Source organism: Drosophila montana, unplaced genomic scaffold (assembly GCF_035044405.1).
Source record: "Drosophila montana isolate Dmon_TW-CO22-7 unplaced genomic scaffold, ASM3504440v1 contig_2668_1, whole genome shotgun sequence".
NCBI lineage: Eukaryota > Metazoa > Arthropoda > Insecta > Diptera > Drosophilidae > Drosophila > Drosophila montana.
The window spans coordinates 1,003,473-1,027,230 of NW_026997535.1; the positions used below are offsets into that span (position 1 = coordinate 1,003,473).

The 23,758-nt window shown below is 40.6% G+C and overlaps 2 protein-coding genes across 4 annotated transcripts; one reads left to right on the forward strand and one right to left on the reverse strand.

The window, feature by feature from the left end:
- Positions 1-1,737: 1,737 nt before the first annotated feature.
- Positions 1,738-22,022, forward strand: LOC135429533 (uncharacterized). Of its 3 annotated transcripts, none has more exons than XM_064683853.1 (4): positions 1,738-1,811; positions 20,703-20,960; positions 21,027-21,441; positions 21,514-22,022. In XM_064683853.1, the coding sequence occupies exons 1-4, from the start codon at positions 1,791-1,793 to the stop codon at positions 21,540-21,542; spliced, it is 723 nt and encodes a 240-aa protein (XP_064539923.1). In that variant the 5' UTR covers positions 1,738-1,790; the 3' UTR covers positions 21,543-22,022. The 3 variants fall into 3 exon arrangements, with proteins under 3 accessions (XP_064539923.1, XP_064539925.1, XP_064539924.1); XM_064683855.1 differs by lacking the exon at positions 1,738-1,811 and adding an exon at positions 13,056-13,080; XM_064683854.1 differs by lacking the exon at positions 1,738-1,811 and adding an exon at positions 19,132-19,486.
- On the reverse strand, positions 11,426-23,669 carry nudC (nuclear distribution C, dynein complex regulator). The gene is made up of 5 exons (XM_064683856.1): positions 23,461-23,669; positions 22,963-23,246; positions 22,704-22,899; positions 11,708-12,105; positions 11,426-11,650 (listed from the first exon to the last, which is right to left on the reverse strand). The coding sequence occupies exons 1-5, from the start codon at positions 23,533-23,535 to the stop codon at positions 11,599-11,601; spliced, it is 1,005 nt and encodes a 334-aa protein (XP_064539926.1). The 5' UTR covers positions 23,536-23,669; the 3' UTR covers positions 11,426-11,598.
- Between the last annotated feature and the right edge of the window lie 89 nt (positions 23,670-23,758).

The window sequence follows — 23,758 nt, forward strand, 5'->3', positions numbered from 1 at the left end:
TATTATTATTATTATTATTATTACTATTAATATTATTATTATTATTATTATTATTAGTATTATTGCAACTATTTGTTTAAGGAATAATAATTTAGGCATATTTCAAGGCTATCCATATACTATATAATATTGCGCTGCCCTGCAACTTCTTTAACTATTTACCTTCTTGCTGTATCTTAGCCATGTCTAACACTTTTTTTGTTGCTTAACTTTCATCAAATGCACATTGTCTAAAACCACATAAGTCTTTATCTTGACCAAAACAGTTCAAGTTCGTTGCCTGAGTCTTTTGTTAGATGTTCACGCCTTTACGCCTTTACACGTTGTGCATGGCAACAGCTTTCAATTGGGTCGTTGACTTTACAGACTGGGAAATGTGTCAAGGTCGTGTTTGCTCTCCACCACGTTGTCGCAGGGCGAGTGAAAGAGAGAGAGAGTTTTTTTTGCCGCCGCGTACGTGATCAGCGTCAGCCGCCAATTTCCCAATGCAAGGCACAAATTGCGCATCTCTCTCCAATGAGGGAATAGCTCTAAAAGTTAAAAAATTCATTACGCAATTTCGCGTAAATCAAACAAAGCCGAAGAAGAAAAGCAAAACGGAAACCCTTAAAGCTGACCTTGCCCGGGCAGCTTGTGTTCTGCATTGTGGAGTGTGTGTTAAATCAGCTGCAGCTGCTACTGCTACAGTTACTGCTACTGCTACAGTTACTGCTACTGCTACTGCTGGGCCTGCAGCCACCCACTGCCAAAATTAAGCACCCACCCAGCTAACAGAGCCCACTTCCACTTGGCCGCAAACAACAACAAATTTGCTACGTTGGCTTTTTGGCATTAACACAAAGTTCACATCTGTAGTCGTCTGTGTGTGTGTGTGCGTGTGTGTGTGGGTCTACGCTAGTGCCTGCACATACAGTCACAGCAGCAACAACCACAGCAACAACAACAACAACAACCACAGCAGCAACAACAACCACAGCATGGCCAACAACAGTGCACGGTAATGTTTAATGCTTTTTAATACTTGAGCCGTCGGGCGGCTGGCGTCTCAGTTAGTCTCAGCACAGCCGCAACGGAGTGTGCACGCGCAGCAGCAGCTAGCCAGTCATTTAGTCAGTCATTCAGTCAGTCAATCAGTCAGTCAGTCAGTCATTCAGCTGTAGTTATCAGCCGCAGACAGTTGGCCAGGCGAGCAAACGCATGCGCAAATTTATCGAGAAAATCCCAACAAGTTTAATCCATCCGGCTGGGTATGCGAAAATTTGTCCAAATTGCTTGCGGCGGCTCAAAGTGTTGCCCAAAACTGTTGCAAGTGCTGCATCAATACGAATTTATAACGGTAATGAGAACAAGTTGCAACCGAGTCAAAGTTGTTGCTGCTGCCAGTTGAATTTCGCAAGGAGCCAAAACGCATTCAACAACTTATTGCACAAAAAAAAACACCAAAATAAAAACAAACTGCGAAAATCAAACAACAACAAAAACGACAAGTGACACACATAAATGACAACAACAACAAAAGTGTCCATTTGTGTTTGCCCTTCAAATCAAAATTACAACTAAAGATTACAAACAACAGAAAGCCCAAAAAACAAAGTTGACAATAAAACTAAAAAAAAACAATTAATAAAACATAATAAATAAACACACCCACAAAATAGCACAAAAAGCGAAAAGACTCAAAAGTGTTTAAAAAGTGACTTTACCCAACTAAACATATATCTCTCCACGTCTATATAAACCTCTCCATATATATATATATATATATATATATATATCTATATTTGACAACGATGGATGCGCCTGCAAAACAGGTAAAAATAATAAACACACGCGTCTTAACAAATATTCCAAAATAAATTTGCCAAAAAGTTGATTTTTGTATTTCTGTTTGACAACTTAACTAGGCTAAGTAACAACAACAACCGCAACAACAACAACCACAACATTTACAGCTGGCATTAAAATGTGCGTGACAAGTTGTTGGACATTATTTTGTAGTTGCCTCCCTGCCACGCCCCGCGCCTTTGTGGGGCCGGCTCCATAAACTTGTTTACACTTTGTTTGTTTTGCTCAAGTCTCTCGCACTTTATGAACATCATTATTATTATCGGCATCATCATCCTCCTCTAGAGATTTTCGTCACCTGCTGTGGCCTTTTCTCTCCCCTCTGCTTGCAGTTTCAGCGTAAGTTATTGTGGAAGGTAAAAAAGCAGCAGGCGGGGGGAAAGACAGCTCGCACATGCATCGCAAATTAGTTATATGTGAATATATCGCCTTGCTAAAATATTTTCTTAAGAGAACATTGCGAAATGAGTTAACATGACAGTGCCCTTCTTTGCGATTCTCATGAGCTCAATGAAGGACTTAGAGAGAGAGCTAAAGAGCGAGTAAAAGAAAACACAAGTTGGAGTACGACAGCGAGTAAGAAAAGCACGAGTGAGAGAAGAAAAGAGAGCGAGATTAAACTATGTTATGGTAAGAACAACCAGATGGGAGTTAGAGGTGATTAGCGTGTAATAGAGAAATCAAAATGACTCCCTTATGTCTATTGTCTCTAACTAAGTTTTGGTCCGTATCTCAAGTTTATATATTTCTCCATTTAGCTAGTGAGGGCAAACATGCAAAAAAATTCTGATGGTACTCAAAGCCATGAAAATCGCATAGAGAGGCGAAACAACTTAAGCAAATACTTAAGTAGGGTGAGTCTTAGAGGCACGTCAAATATAAATATCCCATTTTAATAGTTACATTCTATAGAAAACTGATCAAACAGTCAAATTAAGCTCGTGCACTTTAACGATAATCAAATTCTATTATTACAAGCCTTAAGAACGATGGAAGTAATCGAAGCAGCTTTGGGCAACGATTCTATTGCAAATTTAAGCACGCCCAAATGTGTTTCGGCCTAAAGTGCAAAATGAATTAAATACACAAAATTGCATTCGATTATTAAAATTGTTGAACAAAAGGCCCCAAAAAGTGTTTGAGGCTTTGGCGTTCAATGCAAACTTTAATTGCATTCAATTTAATTCTGTTGCTGTTTGATAACCTTGTGCACAATTCACAAGCCGACAAAAAAAAAAAAAACTAAACACAAAAAAAAAAATATGCGGCCAAAGTAAATGTTAAATGTTGGGCAATTTTGGGTTAGCATTTTTCATAGTGTTTGGCGGCTGGCGATTCGAGGCTTTGCTTGATTTGATTGTTGTTGCCGTCTGGCATTTAATAAGCGTTCAATTGGTCGTACATAATTATGAATTGTTCAGTTCCTCAATTTGCTTTGACATTTTTTTTTGTATCGATTGGTTAGGCCATAAAACATAAATAATATCTCACAGAATTACACGTGTCTCTCCGTATTTGATCGCATTCCCAGACAGTTGATTCGCCCTTCACTTTGCCCAATCAAAAGCAGACGATTTTTTTTTGCCACTTCACAATTGACAGACAGAACAACAACAACACACACACACACACACACACACACACACACACACACCGCCCACTGGCTCAGCAGATTTTTGGGCAGCGTGGAAATGCGGCGCAGCAAAACGAGAAGCAGCATTGGCAAATGCGGACTCAATTTGAGAATGCGGCAGCCAACAAAAATCCAATTTGAGAAGCGGCAAAAAAAAAACCACGAAAATATATTAAATAAAAAATTAAACTGTAAGAGATACACAAATAAACATTTTGAAGAGTCTGGCGGGCTCCTTTTTTGTGCAGCTGACATCTGAGATCGGAATACGAATCTGTCGCTTTTCACTTTCGAAATCCAATTAAATTATTTATTGCGGGCATAAAAAGGCACGAGTTTGTGTCTTAAGTCTTTTGTTTGCATGACAAGTTTTAAGTGTATTTTTGCAAAGGGGAAATCAATTGTTAAATCTATATTAAATTCGATCAGTTTATGGAATATTATGGCAAACTATTTAAACAGTCTTAGACAGAGCAGATCCATGTCCATCCAGAATCATGTTATAGGAACATGCTGCTTGTCAGTCTAAAATATGCTTATACCTATTAATTGCCCATTAGAACGGGCTTTAGGAGCCAAAGCATTTAACTAAATACCAAATATATGTTAATTAATTATAATTTCTTAAGTGTTTTCTTCGGCAATGAAACAAAAGCGTGACATTCTCACCTGAGTAAGAGATATTCTGTTCATATCCGCAGGAGAGCGAACTTCGAGCTATGCATATTTATGAAACGCTTCCACGTGCCGGACATAAAACACGACAATGAGTCGATTTTTACAAATGTGTTGGCAAATTAATTAAAGAAATTTGAATTTGAATTTAAAAATAAAAACGAAATGAATCATAATTAGGCTGCCAGCCAGCTTGGCTCCGGTCTGGTCCTCAAAATAAGTCAATTGATCGGCGAATCAGCTTTAATCTTGGAATAGGCATCAGATATTTCGCATTCCTTGCTGTTCCTTTGTGTGCACAATGAAGTGTGGGTAAATATTTGAATTGTTCAATTCTCGGTTCTTTTATTAGCATTTTCGAATTTTTATTATTATTTGCAATACACATACTATTTGCTTCGCTAGACATAGCTAAAGTTCAGAGCGTGCGATTCTTTGCATCAATTGTGCTGCGCTGCCAGCGTCGACGTCGTCTTCGGCGTCAGACACAGCAGCGACGCTGACTGCAACGTCGACTGATATTTTAGTTGGCCCCGCACTTGAGTTGAATTATTACACGAGTCTCTCTCGCTCTCGCGCTCGCTCTCTTCGTTTTGGCTCTCTCTTTGCTTTGCTATTGTTATCGTCACACTTGCTCACACGCCCGCTGCCCCTCCGGGCCGCCCCCGCCCCCGGGCCCCCTTTGTTTGTTGTCGCCCCCGCCTCATTTCTTTGCCTTAGCTGTTATGAAACGTAATTGTGTCAAGGTCAAATTTACATGAACGCGCTAAGCGCCGGCGACGTTGCCGTCTTTCATAGACGAATGTCTGGTGTAGGAGGGGGTAGCGGGGTAGACGACAATTGTCTCTGCCCCTGACGCGCAGCTCTCAGCTGTTCTGCGATCGCTTCGCAAATAGTCAGCCGCGCGCTCTTTTCCACGCTGTTCGCTATGCAAATGTCGAGACAGCGCAACGAAGAGCAACAAACAGACAAACAGGCAGACAAACAAACAGGCTGGCAGATAAGCAGACGGACAGAGGGACAGACGGGCGGTAAAGGTGTCAAAGCAAATAGAAAATTTTTTCTAAAGCAAATAGAAACGAAAATAAAACTTATTTGACAAAAGCCGAATCGCTAAATATACTCTAGATCATTTATAATAAGAAAATTGCTTCTGAATAACTGAATTTGTTCTTTTGAATCCCAAAAAGAGTTCAAATTAAGCTTGAACCAAAAAATAAAATTTAAAAATGTCAAAAAAAAGAATAGGACGAAATAAGACTGTACAACCACGAACGATCGATACGCCGGGTCATTGGTTCAAACCGTAAACCAAACCATTGACTTCTTTTTTTGACCATGTTTTTGTCGTTTTTGCCAGCTTCTTGTCTGAGAAGAGCTAAGTCGTATTGCGCATGGCATATCGATTACACTAGCTAGTGCTAACAAACAAACAGGACTTTAGTCTCTTTACAACACTGTTAGAGTGTGATGACAGAAGGAGCTGTCAACGAATGTGACTCTGGTCTGACTGTACTTCCTTTGAGTAAAAACTTTATTAAATAATGAAATTCAATTACATGCAAGAAAACAACTTGAATTCTGATATACTTTCATGTGATATAATCTCACAAACTGTCTGACAAAGCTAATGTAGCCCTTTGTCTCTTAATAAATGTAAATATCAATCGCTGGAACACCCACAGTATTTACTCGCTAAGTTAGCACATCCATTAAGCTTCGGCTCTTTAAGCTTGGACTCTGGTTTGCGTGCGGCAGTTGTCACCTTTTCATATTTGGGGGCATTTCCCATGTCAAGTTTGCGAACAACTCGTTAATGTCCAGTGTTTGGCTATGAACATGGGTCACATATGCCTTAAACTGGCAGATAAATTGGTTACGAAAGCGAAACCCGAGTTGATTTGAGTTGTTTGATTGAGTTAACTGGGAGTGTATAGGTCCATATGTTAACAAAGCTATTCAGAGAGTCTAATTGGGAGGTGCCGTTCGAGCATTTGCTAGCACATCAATTAGCTAATGAATTAACAAAAGCGCTTACAAATGTTAAACATGAATTAAATTTAGTCAATTACACAATCGACAAATGTATTTAGCTATAGGCTATAAGCAAGTCCCTGACGTTAAGGCATTTGGGTGAATTACAAGTTTCAACAAAAGATAAGTTTCCAAATTGGCCAAAAAATACCCGAATATGAAAGAAATTTCAGTCAAAGTAGGACTGAAAATGAATCACCAAGAGAATTTTAGTGATATGCAAATCTGTTATATCAATAACTTCCCCTTTCTAAATACTTCAAGAGTTTAGTTGAACTTTTCTTCCGCAAATCTTGCATAACTGTAATTACACTCGTTGATTATTTATTCCATTCGACATGAGTGCTTCAGACGAACTATGCTTGAACACATTACTAATCGCCTCTTCATTAGCATTCATATTTAGATTCAAACTCAATCGAAAGCGATGCATCATCAACATCATCATCAACGGCTCGATTACTGGCCTGCCTTTCACAACATTCTCGGACGATTAACGCCAACATAAAGAACAGCAAAACGATTTGCAAATGCTATTTTTGCATTGTTATTAATCGCGGCGATTATCTGGCCAAAAGAATTGCCCGCTGCAAGCCCAATTTTATCCACCACCCACGAGCTTTCCAAATGGCAAACATTTGTCTGCGCCAGAGCTTATCGATAAAATGGCCAAAACAATAACCAATTTTATATAGAAAAAAAAGCCGTCGCCAGCACTCTAAATACCACAAGATTAGTCATAGCTCAGATAAAAAGCCACGCCAAAAATGGACAATCGCTTGATAGATCTTTCACAGTAGCCAGCTCTGCGGCAGCTGCCCAAATGCAGCTCAGGCCTCGTATCCAGCAGGAATGATCGGCATAGGCAAACTACTTGCCATATGCTCAATTCTGTGCTGGTAGAACAGTTTTTAGAATAGCTTTGCTGGTAGAACAGTTTTTAGAACAGCTTTGAATAGTTTTGAATTATTATTATTTAGTTTTAATATATAATAATCATTATAAAAGTGAATTAATCAACTGTGCATAGCTTTTATTTACGTATAACAGTTTTGAGAAATTTCTAAGTCTGTTATAATTTTTATGCATTAGCTGCTCAACTAGGGCTTAGGCCAGCAGGAATGAGCGTCATATGCAAACTACTTGCCATGTGCTCACTTATGCTCACTTCTATGCTGGTAGAACAGTTTTTAGCTTTAAATAGTATTGACTTTTAGTTAATTTTTAATTGAAATACATAAACATACTTTTAAAAGAATTTGAATCAAGTGTACATAGCTTCTATTTACAAATAACAGTTTAGAAGTTCATAAGACTGGTATAAATATTACACATAAATAATTTAACATATTTTTATAGTTTTATATAATAATTTTAAAAAGATCTTAATACTTCATTAATATGAATATTCTAAGAGTTTTTTCCTACTGCACAAAGCTGAGAAATAGATTTATAAGTTTGTATAACTGTTTGTATAAGAGTAAAAAATTGCTATAATTCTCCAAGCGGTACCCTTATACGCTGGCAGTAACGCATATGAATTTGTATAACAGATTTACTTTATTGTCCCTGACCTATGTAAACGTATAACTGTTTGGTTAAACCATTGAGATTTCTCCAATACTTAGGTCTTTCGGCGCATTTGCTCGTATAACACTTTCAAAAATTGTTATACTGCTGCTGTAGCTGATTTACATTCTCCCAAACCTAACCTAACGGATATTTAGTTAATTTTGCTAGCCAACTTGTTTGTATAACAGTTCAAACAGTTATAAACGCGCCCAACCAGCGTTGCCAGGCAGATATTTTCCTGCAGCTAAACACATTAGCATTGCAAATGCAAACGGCGATAACCAAAACTAATTGCGAAATTCCTGCAGGCAGTCGGCTAAGCGAAGTGAATGCGATTGTCGGCAGGCACAGCTATGTGGGCGACTGCTGAACGAGGTCCGGGAGCATAGTCACCGTCACCGTCGCAGTCACAGTCACAGCCGGATGTGCATTGGCAAATGCAAATCGATGCGGCTGACACAGAGTAGAACATTTGGCGGTTGGCATTGCAAGCGAAATGCAGTCACAGCCGGGCTGTGACATTAATCTTGAGGCATCTTCGACATGGACGCGCTGGCAGCATTTGCATGCCAATCAGAGGCAGCAGCAACGGTGGCAGTCACTGACACTCCACAGTTCATTGGCGCCGCGACAAGCCCACCAACAGTCGTCGTCGTCGTCGTCGTCGTCGGCACCCGGCAACAGACACGGCGCAGACAGCGCTCGAGCCTCCCAGCGGCAATTGTCAGACCACACTTCGGCTTCTTTAGCTCCAGCTCTGTCCCGCCCCCGTCAACTTAATTCCCCAACGTCTCAATAGCAACGTGGCGAGCCGAAACACGCCCAGCACAAAGTGATTCAGACATTTAGCGCGACCAAGCTCTGGTTACTCGGTTACAGTTGCAGCCTTCTTTTTTGGTTGATTGTATGTGGCTCGCTGGTCAGGGTCAACCTTCAAGATGTCAGCCTGATGTTTCCGTTTTACGCGGACCAATTGGATGGCTGATGGCTGCAGACATAAGTGAAGCGTTTTTCTAAGCAAAGTTCGTTGCCTAAGTCTTTTGTTTTGGGCTCATGGTGTGCGGGGCGGGGGGGCGACCAGCATGACTCGCGCTTATAAATAAACAACCAAGTCGGTCGACTGTTATAGTTAATGGGCCGCAGTGGCTACGCGCGACGGCATTAACCAGGTTTAATGCTAAAAATAACAAATGAATGGCAATTACGAGAGACCCGACCCAGACGGAGACAGTCTGTGAAATAACCCACGCGACCGAATACGCCCCACAGCCACATATAAACACATATATATATCTCTTGAATTGATGATGTGGGAAACACTCGAAATAACAAAAAAACATAGAAGTTATTAGCACAAATAACAAACAAGAACAAGCAAAACCTCAAGCATGACAAAAGGGTAACGAGGGGGTGCGACTCACGAGGAGGGGCAGGAGGCGGCAACAGCCACTCAACAGTCAAAGCCACAGTCTCAGTCTCAGACTCAGACTCAATCTCAATCTCAGCCGGCACCCGGATTCGTTATTTATGGCATACGGTGTGTATGAAATTTATAAATTTATTGGGTCTGCCTGCTGCCAGACGCAATTCATCACGTGCGTCATTAAACCGTTCAATCGATTTTCAGCTGGGCTTACAACTGTTCTATTTTGGGGCGTGGCGTATGTGAAAAGGAGCCGCAATCTAATCAGACTTGAGTATGTTGACCTGAAGTTCATCTAACGGTATATCGTATCTTTACTTAGGATTACTTTTGATTACGTGATCTATCAGTTCTTTACACTTACTTGTTTTCAATCAGCTCTGATTTGATCTTGTGATCAAACATGTTTATTTCACTTTTTTTGTTTGCCTGTTTTAATTGCATTTCTATAGCTTTCTCTCGTGATCTTTCATCTGGGCTGGTTCAGTAGCATTAACCGGTTGATCGGCTGCTCTCCTAATTGCCAAATTCCCCAAAAAACGGATACTTAACATGAAAGCATCTTGTGCTTTCGAATTTGTAGCGCACCACAAAGAAAACAACAACAAAAAACAACAATTCCGATCCCGATGATATCAAAAAAACAAAGCGAAATCTAAAGCAAATCCGGTTGAATCCCGGTACTGTTTGGAGTTAGGATCGTCTGTGGTTACATGTGTTACTCTGGGCCAAGACTCCCGCTGTGCAAAATTTGTCTGAATATAATTAATTTTCCTTATATTCTGTTTATTTTAATTAATTAATTACACGCCCATACACAATCTGGGCACAAATCATTCACAGATGTTGCACTTTTATTTGTGACGCCTCTCCCATCCAAGTCTTTTGTCTTAATGCTCCAATCCCATTGTGCAGGAATCCATTTATCAATTAGTGCTTTTTTGCGGCTTGTTGAACACAGATTTAAAAAAAAATTCTCTCTAATTAATGGGCTATTAAACTAAGACTTTTGCATGCACAACAGCGGGGCGTACAGATGTACATATCTAATGTGGGATTGGGTCGTGCTCTAAAAATGAACACCGATACGGACCAATTAGTGGGCTATCGGAAATACTTGCCAAATAGTTAAATTAGCCTTGGCTACGCTCTGAAAGGCTAAATACCTGGTCAAACGCATGTCCACATATCATTTTATTATAGATACAAAGAAATCTTTTATGTAATCCAAGTTTTTCCACTCCGTAACATTTGCTTAACCTAATTTACTTTAAACAAAAGACAAAAAAAAATGGGCACAGCAGACGATTGCATTTCGCTTGCGCTTTATTTTGCGGCATTTAACATTTTTAATGCCGGGGTTTTTAATGCATTTTTTATTGTATGCTGCAATTAAAGATGATAAAAGCTTTTCGCCGTAATGCCACTGTGAACGCTACGTTAAACGATATTCAAATGCAGCGCAATTGCTTTAAGCCAGTCATCGATACGTGTAATCGATACTTTGTGTAATCGATACTCATATCAGATGGAGGCTGCCGATAGCTGCCGGAATGTGGCGCGTGTCAGCCTTAAGTAACTGCGACTAATGCCTTAGATCGGCCGATTTATCGCTGATAGCAAAACAACAAATTGGGCAGTTAACAACAATAATTTGCTTAACACTTTACAGCTATAAAACACAAAGAACTTAAGCCCCAGCAAAAACCTGGTAAATTTATGGCCCAGCTCTGAAACGGGTTCAACGCGTATACGAAACGAGGCAATGACCCAGAGAACTACTGAAATACCGGCTGCAGGCAGCATCTGGAGCTGAGGCTCGCCGTATCTGTGTATGTCTATCCCCTTCGAGCACATTCTAGTCGATCATTCAACATAGCCTGAGAACTTTATTGGCACTCCGATCTATTCGCAGCCGTGGCTAGATCATTGGCGGCCAGCCAAAAACAAGCGCGCTGAGAATTGGGCGGGCGAATGGAGATAACAAATTAGCACGAAATTAATTGCATTTAAGCAGCAATAAAAATGAAAAATTACTCTTATCGCACAGTTAAGATCGTGTCGTTTGGGTCGCTCCCACCGAAATCTGTCGAGTTTTGCTAAGTTCTTTATTTATTTTATTTCTTTTTAATTTGTAGCTTTAACCGGCGGCGACCTGTGATCTATCATAGAAACCTACCTTGTCGCTTTCACTAATCCCCCTTTAAACAGCTGCTGATTAACATATGTAAAACGCAAGCGGCGATCGTTCACAATTTGTTTTATTTAACATTTTTAACAAACTGTATTTAATTTATTTGTAAGTGTACGAAAAATGCAGAATCACACATGTCAAATGTGTGTGTGTGCGAGTGTGAGTGTGTTATATACTGAAGTTGAGAAAACTTGTGGAATACGAAAGTCCTGTGACTGTATTTTAATTGAACTTGCACTTGGAGAAGTCCATTTCGGGATGCTGTTGCTTGAATCTGCAGAGACATAAGAGATTAATATTATTGACTTCTTATAGAGAGGCAGGCACTTACTTCTCTAATATATCCTGTTTCTTGCGATCCTCGCTGGTGGGCAGACCCATCTCCTTTTGACGCTGATCGTACATCATTTTCTCAACCATGCTGCGCGTTTCGCCATCCAGATCGGACAGCTTGGATGGCTCTGGATTGATTTTGCGTGTGGATATCTCTGGATCTGTGGTTACCAAACGGCTCCACCAGTTCATGCGGTTGATCTTCTCGAGTGTGATGAGCACAGTTTTGCTGTCTTGGAGCACCCAAACCGATTCCTCCTGCTTGACCTCGCCACAGAGCTCGCCATCGATGATCGGCTCTTGACCTTTGAGGCCCACCTTCAATGACTTCTTGCCAATGCTGACCACAATGTCGCGAGCACGCAAAGCGAATGCCACATTGAAGGGAATCTTCAGCTGCAATTAGAATGTATATAGATATATACACATATATATATAACCAGTTGTTCAAGATGATCAAGATGATCTGGCTGCAGACAGCGATACCAATTGCCCAACTATTATGAGCACGTAACGGAGGCAAACGTCTCCGGTTCATGTAATTTGTGATTAATGATCAAAACCCCTTAGACATTCTAGTGGCCACGTAACAAAGTCAACAGAAATAACAATTGTTGATGCTGATGCTGATGATGATGATGATGCCCAGTGCTTTGGACAACCTTGGAGCAGCTAATAACAACAACATCAACAACAGCAACAAAAAGATCTATAAATAAGTCTCACACACTTGGCCAAGGGGCACGTCTTGTATCAGCAGCTGCAATCAGAAAACTGGAGCTGCATTGCTGCCCTTCACCAGGCTGGCTCAAGGACCACATAGCTGGGGCTTGGTCTGCATTCAACGGGAATTTCGTTTAACTGCCCGCAGAGTTCAAGGACGTACAGCGGTTGTTTATAAGCACATAACGCGAGCCAGATCCGGTTGCACACACTGCAGGAGCAGAGCTTGGAATGCCGCTCAACAAGTTGCCTGCGCCTGCTTCTGGGACTCGAACAATGCAGCGGTGGCTAATTGAGTGATGCCTGTCCAAGTTCAAAGCAATTACAGTGCCGTCTAACACATTGTGCTGGCTGCCTATTAATTATGTGCTGGCCAGGCCACATATATTAGCACCTTTTCTATTAACTTTAATACAAATTAATAATGTGATTTGTGTGAAAAAAAAAACAACAACGTCAGCGGCAGCTACATAATTAAAGCCTAAGTTATTAGACACTCTCAGCCAGCTGAGAACATTGCAATCAATTAGCAACGACAACAACGAGCGACCCACTTGCCGCAGTCGCATGTGGAGCCGCAGTCGCAGTCGCAGTCGCCGTCGTCGTCGCAGTAGCAGTCGCAGTTGGTGTCGACAACTGGCAAACAATGTTAGCGGCTCTTTAATTAAAAATCAGACAAAAGCAACAGCGCCAAGGACGCTTTCGTTCAAGAAGACAAAGTCAGCGGCTGGCGCGGCCACAGACCAACTCCGCGGCACGACAAGATTCGTGCGTGCGCATCTACCTTTTGAGATCTGCGTTTGTGTGTGTGTTTGTGTATGTGGGTAGCCAAGGTGCCCCAACAACAACATGAGTAGGAGCAACAGTAGCAATCACAACGGGCAGGCAACAACACAGCAAGAGCTAGAGATGAGCAAGATTATGACTCGGAGCATTCCAGTCATAACTAAAGCATTCCAAGTAGAAATGAGTGCGTGTCGTGCTATCTTTCGTGACACGACTATTTACGATCGGTTTTGTGGTGAGATGCAATGAGGTGGATCGTAAGTCGTGCGTGTTCGTGTCACGAAAGAGACAACACGATACGCACCCAATTTCAATTCCAATTAGTGCCAGTTAATTTACAATTAATTTGTCTACGCTTCCCTCAACATTAGATAAATTCTAATGGATACTTTGTCATCGCGTACCCAAACACGCATCTCTAGCAGCAGCTTCTGCTCAGCACTTGAGCGCACTTTGCAGCGCCAATAACAACAACAGCAACAGCAATGTGGAGGCTTCAACAGTATCTTGTCGCCGACACATTTTTGACAAATTGAACTTAAAAATGTGTCAAAACTGAAACTGAAGCGGATGTCAATTGGGATTTTTGAAGCATTGCGACGCGGATGTTAACGAGGCGAACGGCAATGCGTGGGCGATTTCAATTAGCCAAGAACAACAAGCACTTAACATGGGCTGCAATTAACAGCTGTTAGCAACTGCTGTGCATTTATCAATATGCATGTGTGTGCGCGTGCATGTGTGTAGTTGCGAGTCGAAACGGCTACCGATATCGGTTAAAGGCCTTTCGGCGTGTGCTGTTATTCGAAAGGGATTTGTTGTTGGAGCTTTCACAGTGTTGCGAAGGTTATGCTAACAACAATTCTATTCTATGGCTTACAAGTAGGAAATTTACACAAATCACAGCAGCGTCAACTCTGGGACACACACAAAAGAGGCGCATTAAATCACGGCAACAAAATTAAACGCAAACAATGGTTCATGCAAATAGGCGTGCTGAAAGCTAAGAATCCAGCAGCAGCAACAAAACGCAAACATATTGCGACAATGAAAATTGATGCCAGCAACATAAATAACAACAAGAACAACATGGGCATTCATTTAGTCGTCAGTCAAAGTTCAAAGCATACGGAAAAGGTGTCGCGTTTGAATTAATTAATAACAGCAGCGATAATGGCAAACCTATGGCACACTTATAGGCAACCGCTGAGTGAGAGAGAAAGAGAGGGATAGAGCGTGAAAAAGTGTGAGAGGGAGAGCAGCAATGAAATCTATCAGACGTTTAGCAGACACCAAGTCTAACAGTTGCCGATTATGCAAATGACGGCCGCCTGCATTAATCGATAGTCAGCTAATCGATCATCGATCAGTGTTGCGCACCAATTCTTCGACTGGCAACCAAATTCGCGCTTGATTTCTACGTTGAGGATTTATTTTGAAAAGTGTTTGGCCATGCAAATGAGCTAAGGTAAAAGAAATTTGAGATTCAAGCGATTTGTTGCAGCTGCCGTTTTTCTCAAGAGATACAGCTAAAAAAAAAAACAAGAAACAGTTATTGTTGTCGCGCTTTGTTTTGCTCAATTTGCTTAATTCTACGAATTTCGAAACAAAATCGACAACAACAACTAAAAATACATTTGATTTTCTTAAATATGTATGTGTGACGTATAATTTATGCTGAAAGAAGCGGCACGGTGCCTGGCACGAAACACCGATCTCCAAACCAGCGTGGAAACAATCAAAAATGCCAAAAAGTAAAAAAAAAAGAATTAAATGAGAAGCAAAAATCATTTCAAAACTAGCCGGAGAAACACTAAGCGAGTCGAGTGAGTGGCGCGTCTGTGTCGATAACACATTATCAGACGACAGAGCCCACCAAAAACAAAACATAAAACCTGATACAAAACCAATCGTATCCCATAGTATATTGGAGTAGATCGGTGTCGTCGCCACTTGACAGCCAAATCATCAATTGAATGGCTTAAAACTGATTAGAATGGCGACCAAGCGGCAAACTAGTTCTATTGGAATATTACCCAACACTCAAGTGCCTTGTGTGCCTGTGTGTGTGTGTGTGTGTCAATTGAAATTGTTGTGAGCTCCAAGCTGAGAGTTCGCACAGATCCGGTAGCAGTTAAGACCCCCATAAACGATTCCAATAGATCAGTCGCAACAGCTATGCGACAGCTTATTGGCCTACTTGGAGACAAATTAGCATAAGCGAACGCTATTCATAACTCAGCTGATTGATCGATAGCTCGGGATTAGGAGTAAAAAAAATTCCAGCATTTAAGACCAATTAAAAATAGCGTCAACCAGGAACAAAAAAAAACAACTACAACAAATTCGCGCTTAAACGGATCTCCGGCTAAAAAAAACCCTCAATAGACCCAAAAGTTCATTTACCCATTTGAACGACTTTTGCGCGAAACCGGACGCCCCGTTGGCAATTGGTTATCATTGTTGAAGATCGTTTTGTATTCTGCTATTCTTCAACTAAGTTGACAATTTCCGAGCCGTCTTCCAAATCGAGATATTACTTTCGAGACATGACTTATGTAAAGAATACAACTTAACGAACTACCTTTATGATCGCCATAAAGGTACGATCGTAAAGGCCGTTTCATTTTCCTATTATCTTGCCCGTTTTAGCGTAATTAGCTGGAAAAACCCACAAAAGATTTAACAACAACTGACGTCATTTAGAATTTACGCATAGCATTTCCGTTTGCCAGATGACTCAGCTGTGGTATGCGCATACTTTTCAGCATCATTGATCGCCGTTTAGCTCGTGTTCAGTTGTTAAGTTGCCCCTAGGCAAATTTTCTTTAAAGCGCTAATATCCGAAATTAGCTACGACAAATGCTGTTATACAGCGAACTACTTGCTTAAGGGTATAGATGACATTGTCTTTCCGTTTGTAACGGATTGAAAATCGATTACTTTTTAAGTCTACAATTTATCGATATTACACTGTCTATCCGCTTGTAACACATAAAATCGATAGCTATTTGTCGGAAATCGGAAATTTATCGATTGAGAGCGGCGCTTGTTGCCTTCTGGCACTTGCGCGTGCTGCGTGCGAGGTGGATGGTCTATTATTTAGGTCTTCATCTATACTTTAAGCGAATTTCTCATTGGCAGCTAGCTCTTCCTTCATGTCCATATGGCTAGCCACTTCGTCACAGTGGGCCGCGAGCCGGGTTTGGCTGCCATTTTTGGCTTCGGTGGTGCTCGTCTTTTTATTCTAGGGAGGTATTTTATAGTTGGAAGAATTTCTCGATCGCTTTTTATCGTTGGATTAAGGAACTCACAGAGAATCTCCCATTTATTTTTTATTATAGAGATTTAATATTGGCCCCGTTTCACTTTGTTGTGCTTGGAAACAAGTTATCGATAGCATTCATATCAATACAGACGAAAGTGCTTAAGAGAAGAATTTATCGATCTTTTTTAACGTTTGATTAAGGAACTCTCAGGGAATATCCTATTTATTTTATATCATAGAGATATTTAATATTGGCCCTTTTACATTATTGTGCTTGGAAGAGGTTATCGATCGATATTTAAGAAACATATGCAAGTTATCGATAGCATTCATATCAATAAAAAATTATGCATCGGTCATCGAATCAGTAAAGAGTTAATCGAAAAGTCATCGATATCGCAACATTTATACTTGGTATGTTTATGGCTTTAGGAAGAGGAAAGAAAAGGTAGCTTCTTTATGTTTTAATGAGGCACGTGAATACTAAATTACACCAAATAAAGAGTATACAAATTTGGAGCCAATGAATTGGTATGAATTTAATATTTGTTGTTTTTGCTTTGACGCATTCTGTGCGTTGGACTATTGAAAAACAAGCATGTTGTGACGCACATCAATGGTCGCATTGTTTAGTGGGGGTTTCCCTGTCAAATTGTTAACCAAAAAATGGTCACCAAAAAGGCAGCCATTAAACGATGGCAGCCAAACGAGCGTTTCATGCAAGCTGATTCGAAAATGCCAGCTCGCATAACACTCGCAGCACTCTGCCGGGCAATCTATGGCCATAAAATGTCTACTCTTCTTCTCTTTTTTTTTGCATGCTTAATTATATGCAAAAGCAATAAAAAAAAAAACAGCAACAACAACAAATGTCGGCTGTTTGTTTTGGCTCAGCGAGCAGCGAAGACGCCGCAGCCACAACGAACGCTTGGTGAATGTTGTTGATTTAAGATATTGGCTCTGGGGCTGTGGATTGCTTTGAATTGGATTGGATTTTGTTGTTCTCGGCGATGTGTAGCTAGTGTAGCTGCCAGCTCAAGCGGCTCAGCTCTTAACTCTTAACTCAATTCAATTCATCTCATCTCGTCTCAATTCCATTTGGCTAAAGTGCTTGATGGATTTGTTGATGCTCTGCTCGACTGTAACTGTAACTGGCGGTGTCAGCTAAATCTTTGTCAACTCAGCTGATTAAAACGCACAAATACAAATATGTATAGCTGTAGAGACAGGCATGTGGGGACCACCACTCACTTGTCTCACTTAAAAGGTGATAACAAGCTGCTTGATCGAGGGGCATATAAACACGTTGCAAATGGATACAAATTAATGATTGTTGTTTGTTGTTCTTCTCCTGTTGTCGCAGCTCGCAGCTCGCAGCTAAGCAAACAAAATGTGTAACAATTTATTTGCCATAACAATTGGCACAGTGCGACAAAGTCGACAAAATGTTTATAAAAAATTACTGATCCATTAATTGGTTAATGATCTCATGTAGAAATTCTGATGCAAGCCAAATGACGTGCTGGCAGCTTAGTTTGTGCCTTTAGTTAAATATTTTCGCCACAAATTGCAAGCAAATGTTTTCATTATTCATTAATAGAACTGCTGCAATCTGGGCACAGTACATCATTTCTATCCTCAATCAATCTTCTCAGCTTTTGTTTGATGTCGACGCATGTTTTATCGTTTTTGTGCAGATCTGTGACGCTAAATGCTGATATTAGTATGCCAAATAGCTATATCAATGTTCAATAAATACGCTTAAGCCATGTTTGGCGAATCCCAAAAAAAAAAAACACCAACTGATTTAATGATCTATCGTCAATTTTTTTTGGTTTTTTTTCTTTTTACGAGAAACTGTGCCAATCAGTCGGCCAACAAGAAAAGGGCGTGTTATGCAGCCTTAACAATTATAAAAGCAAAAAAAAATGTATATATAATATTTAATCTTTAAACAACAACAAACAACTCTTCTTCTTCGGCTCTTTTGGAGCCGGATCTGGAAAACGCGCAAACAAGACGCCCACGCTCTGAGCGCCCTTCAGCCCATGTATTGTTGCGCCGTGGGAAGCGTGTCCAAATAAAAAAAGAAGCAATTAACCAACAGCCCATAATACACACACACACACACACACTCAATTGAATTGCAGCTCAATTTGCCAATGTACATGCCCCCGGGCTGCAGAGACTTGCCTCAGCTTCAACGAGATGTCGTCTATTTATAGAGAACTCGGCTGCCAAACGAAAGTAGACGAGGCGAAGAGCAGAAGAAGAAGAACAACATCAAAGTGACAACGCGGCAAATATATGAAATCCAAGCCGGGGGGTTGCCTGCCCACGCCACAAGCGGCAATTGATCAGAGAATGTTTCGGGCGTAAATATAGCACAATCAAAGTCTGTTATGGCATGCAAAATCCGGCAAGAAAGTCGTTGCGAGAACAACAGCAAAAAGTTTGCGCATCGAAGCAAACAACCTGTCGACAGATTTAGCGTGAACGTTAACGTCAGCGTTAACGTCAACTTCAACGTCAGCAGCAGCAGCAGCAGCAGCGACGCTCAGGCAGCAGGCACAGCAGCCGTTGCTCTGGGCTGTTGGCTGGTCGGCGCGCGCCGTTTGCTTCAGTTTGATTCTTGACGCCGTTTAGATCGGTTCTGTTTTTGGCGCGTGCTGAAAAAATTGAAAGCAAATAACATAACGTAACAGCAACAAGAAGCAGAACTGCAGACGTCAAAGTCGCTGCCAATAAAAGATATATAAAATAAATAGGAAGCATTTGGCAAAACGGTTCAAAACAGCGACTGCTGCAAATTGTCACAGTTCGAGTGTTTTGTGCCCAGGCCCAGCTAAAATATATACATAAAACCCAAGACTGACAACTGGCCTAGATAAAACCTATATATTGTGATATTATCAATAAGTAAATAGTGTGTGTGATAAATACTTAGATAAGCCAAGAACAGTTGCCAAATATAATAAAAAAATTATACAGAAAAAAAACGTAAGTAAAAACAGAAATTACAAAGCTTGCCGTTCAGCTGGGAAACTGGCCGAACAAGTTAAATAAATAAAAAACGTATACAAAAATTTTTGAGCGCTGATAAGACTTCCGCATGCTTAAAATATTGTTTACACAATATGCTTAAATACAATGAATAAATGAAGCCCAACGCAAGCTGCCAATAAATGTGCACGCAAACAAAAGACTTAGGCAACGAACTTGACAATTGTGTGTGTTTGTGCGTGCGTGCAACAAATTTAGAATTAATTGCAACAATTAAAACAGCTAAGATAGCAACAAATTGTCATTTGCATTTCCAAATGGCCAATAAAATGAGAAAGGCAAAATATCAAACCGAACCAGAGAGGAGTCCCATTAATAACAATAACAATAACAATAACAACAATAACAATAACAAACTAGCTGAATAAATAATAGAATAAAACGAATTTGCCTTTTTAAACCGTGCCAGGCAAATATCAGACCATAAATATCAAACGGGTTGCCAACAGACTCGAAAGTTCACTTTTTATGTTCAAACCCAAATGAGAAAAAAGTCAAATATAATCAAATAAGAAAAAAGTCTTAGACAGACTCAAGTCGAGGGTTCGAACTGGGTTCGAACTGGCCTTAAATGTGACTGCAGAAAATGGCATTTGATAATTAACGAAAAGGGCATTATAAAAAATTTTAAAAAAATATTGCATAAGAAATGAGTTGCAGTAAGAGCAAAAGAAAGTTGAAATATAAAATTCGATTAAAAGAGCAGATTATCTAGGAGCTAGGATCAAGGATCTAGATTATCTCTTTATATACTTAAACAAGAGTTTGAACTTTTAGATAAACATATTTGACAAAAATGTAATATAAAACTATAGTTCACATACTATAAAAGAACATATAAATATGATGCACAAATCAAGTATCTATCATCATAGTACCCAACATAACAAAAGATCAATCATATTTATAAATGACGAAGTATAGATTATATTAGATCTATAATGTTATTTTAAGCATAGCTTAAACGAAATACCATAAAGTAGAACGGGCTACATTTATAATCTATCCCAACTAACCCAACCCGTATTTTCTATATTTGTCTATCAATTCTTGTTGCTTTTGCACTGATTCCTTCTTGATCTTTATATTGGATTTCTCATCTGAAAGTTAATGCCAACTTATTAACCTGTATTATTCCCCCCGCCCTTTGCAGATGCAGGACTATTGGCACATACCACGCGCCTCGCTTGTCTCCTCTAGCAGCTCGGCCATCAGCTCGGCGAGCTCATCAAAATCATCGAATAAATCGAATTCAAATCCCCCAACGCTGGCGCAGCGCAGCAACGTTTCGGCCAATTCGAATGCGACCAGCGCGGCGGTAACCGCAGCTGCTGCGGCGGCTGTGCTGGCGGCTGCCAAGCGTGGATCACGCTCCTCGCAGGGCTCCAGCGACAGCAACAACAGCACACGGGTGAGTAACAAGACGCGACGCCTACATTGAATAATACTTGACTGACTCATCTCCATCTCTTTTCAGAGCGCCGCTTCCGGCTCACTGCTGCTGACGGCAGCGAATCTGGAACGCTTCGCGGAGATACACAAGAAACAGGAGCGTCAGCACAAGATGCTGCTGTCGGAGCAGCTGCCCAGCGTGCATGGCCATAGCTCCTCGTCGGCCAATTATAATGCCAATCTGGCATTGGCCAGCCACGACAAGGACGCGGTAATACCCATCGATGCTGATCCCAATCTACAGTACGTACGCACCAAAGACCTGGACACCGTGTCCATAGCCAGCTCGATGCACTTCACCATGGTCAATGGCGAGCCCGGCGGCGCCAAGAAGCCCAAGCGTGGCCTCTGCGATCGCGGACGCCAGGTGACGGTGCTGATTGTCAGCATGAGCACCATCTTCATGCTGCTCATCATGGGCATGGTCTACGCACTGGAGAGTAAGTATTGCCTATAGATGCTCACAATTCTCATAATCTCTAACATTCTCTCTGGTTTCTCTTTCTTTGCAGTGCGTGCCCGCGACATGCCCAAGAGCTAACGCAATTGCGTGCGGCGTTTCGGGTGGGCGCAACCCTTTTCTGTGGCTTCTTAGTTTATTATTTATTTGATTTCCGTGTCAATTATTGTTATGTGCGTCGTCATCGTCTTTTGTGCTAGTTGTTTAAGTTATTTATTATACAAAAAAAATTAGAAAAAGAACAATAATTGTTTTGAGAGCGAAATTTTTGTATGGCCCGCGTCATACTAGTATTAAGCGAATTACATCTAATTAGCCTTAAATTAATGGTTAAATGTATCACAGCAAAGCCCTGGACAATCAACGATACTGAAGTGAATGCCGTAGTTAAAGCAAACAAAAAAAAAAAAATATATATATATATATATACACATATATGTATGTATATGTATAGCAGAAAATATGATATATGTATTCAGAGACAAGCGAATGTATTCTTTCTGTTAAACAATTAAGTTATTTAGCCCTGTGATATGTCAAATAAACAGAATTAAAATTGTATGCAAATTGTAAGCAAAACGATGGAAATTCTTTTGGTTAATGACTCATCATCCCACTAGAGAGTTCAATAACTGAGCTGATGACCAGACACACGGCAATCAACACCTGCCCAGACGCACGTCACGTTGCCCTAGCAACAATATAAACTAAAGCCTTGACAACAGTTTGGGACCAAAAACAACAACATAAGGAAAAGGTCCACCCTAAACAAAATTTAAGAAAAATGTTCTTTATCCATTTATCATCAATCGCTTCTTACCATATTCTCACCAATCTCACTATTATCTGATATTCTATATCTCTCTGATATTCATATCTCTCTTTAACATTAATTAAATTCTACAAAAAGACATTTTAAATCATGTCGATGTATTCATTAAGTAAATATAAGGTAAAAATTCATCGCGTATCATGAAAAATGAGCATTTTTAAGCATATAAATATTTTGATTAAAGTTACAACTTTACAGATTATATAAAAATAATTGAGAAACTTGTGCGGTTAATTGAGACCCTTAAGATTTCAAGGGTACAGACAAAAACTTAAAGTTTTCTGTGCTATTTCTAACGACAGCTCCTAAAGCCAACTACTAAAATATTACTTGAAACTCAACCAAAAGAATTTCTAGTATTAATTCATTTTAAATATATATAATACTTATATTTAAGACTCGAGACTCACCTCCACCTCCTGCAGCGTCTGTGTCCACATGTATTTGTCCAGGGTGCAGCCGTTGCCCGCATTTGGCTTCAACTTGCCAATTTCATCCTTTTCGGTCTCATCCTCGACCTTTTCAATGGGCTTGGAAATGTCTTCATTGGCAGCTGTGACACTCGCAGAGTCCCCGCCGGCGCCGTCCAGCAGCAGCTGTCGTTTTCTAACAAAGACAAAGTCAGAGGTTACTTAAATTTCTTTTGTTCATATATCGTAGGTAACGCACTTGTCCTCCTCCTCTTTAATGATGGCAGCGGCCTCCTCGTCGCTTATATCACATATCTTGTTGTCATCCATTTCCTTTTGGCGTGCCTCGCGCTCGGCACGCTCCTTCTCATCCTTCAAACGCTGTGCTGCTTGGCGTACTTTGACTTTCTCCTCATGGGCGGCCATGGCCAGCTGGGACTCCTTGCGGAACACGTCCAGCAGCAGTTTCTCCCACTCGGCCTGTTTGGCACCTGTATAAAAATCGGTTTTGCGACGCAAGAAGCTGGCCAATGTGTGCAGAAACTAAAAAAAGCATGGAAAAAACGTGGGTTTAGACTCGATTGATGTTGTTGTTGCTGGAAGGTACAAAGCATATGGCAGGGGAGTTATAAATATTCCAAATAAAACGCAAGCGCGCTTTCTAAATGTTATGCTATATACGCATTTGGAAAACAAGGGATTCGTAGCCAGTGCCATGTTCCTTTGTCCCATGCTTTCGGTTCAGGCAGATACTTACGTCGGGCACGCCGCCACGATGCTTCTCGGCCACGGCCAGCAATACGTTGTCGAACTGCGCTTCGTCGGCGGACATTGTTTTTATATAAATAACAAACTCCCGTTTCTGTAAATCTCCTTTATTTTTGTTAGCTTTCTGGAAATTTCCGAGTTGAATTCTGTTCTGAGTTGACTTGTGTGCCGGTGACTGATAGTGTGACCAGCTTGACAATACGCAAAAAATAACTTTTACTCGATAGCAAGTTGCACAACCATTAAGATAGTCATTGCTAAATAATTTATGGTTTTATTTGCAAAAT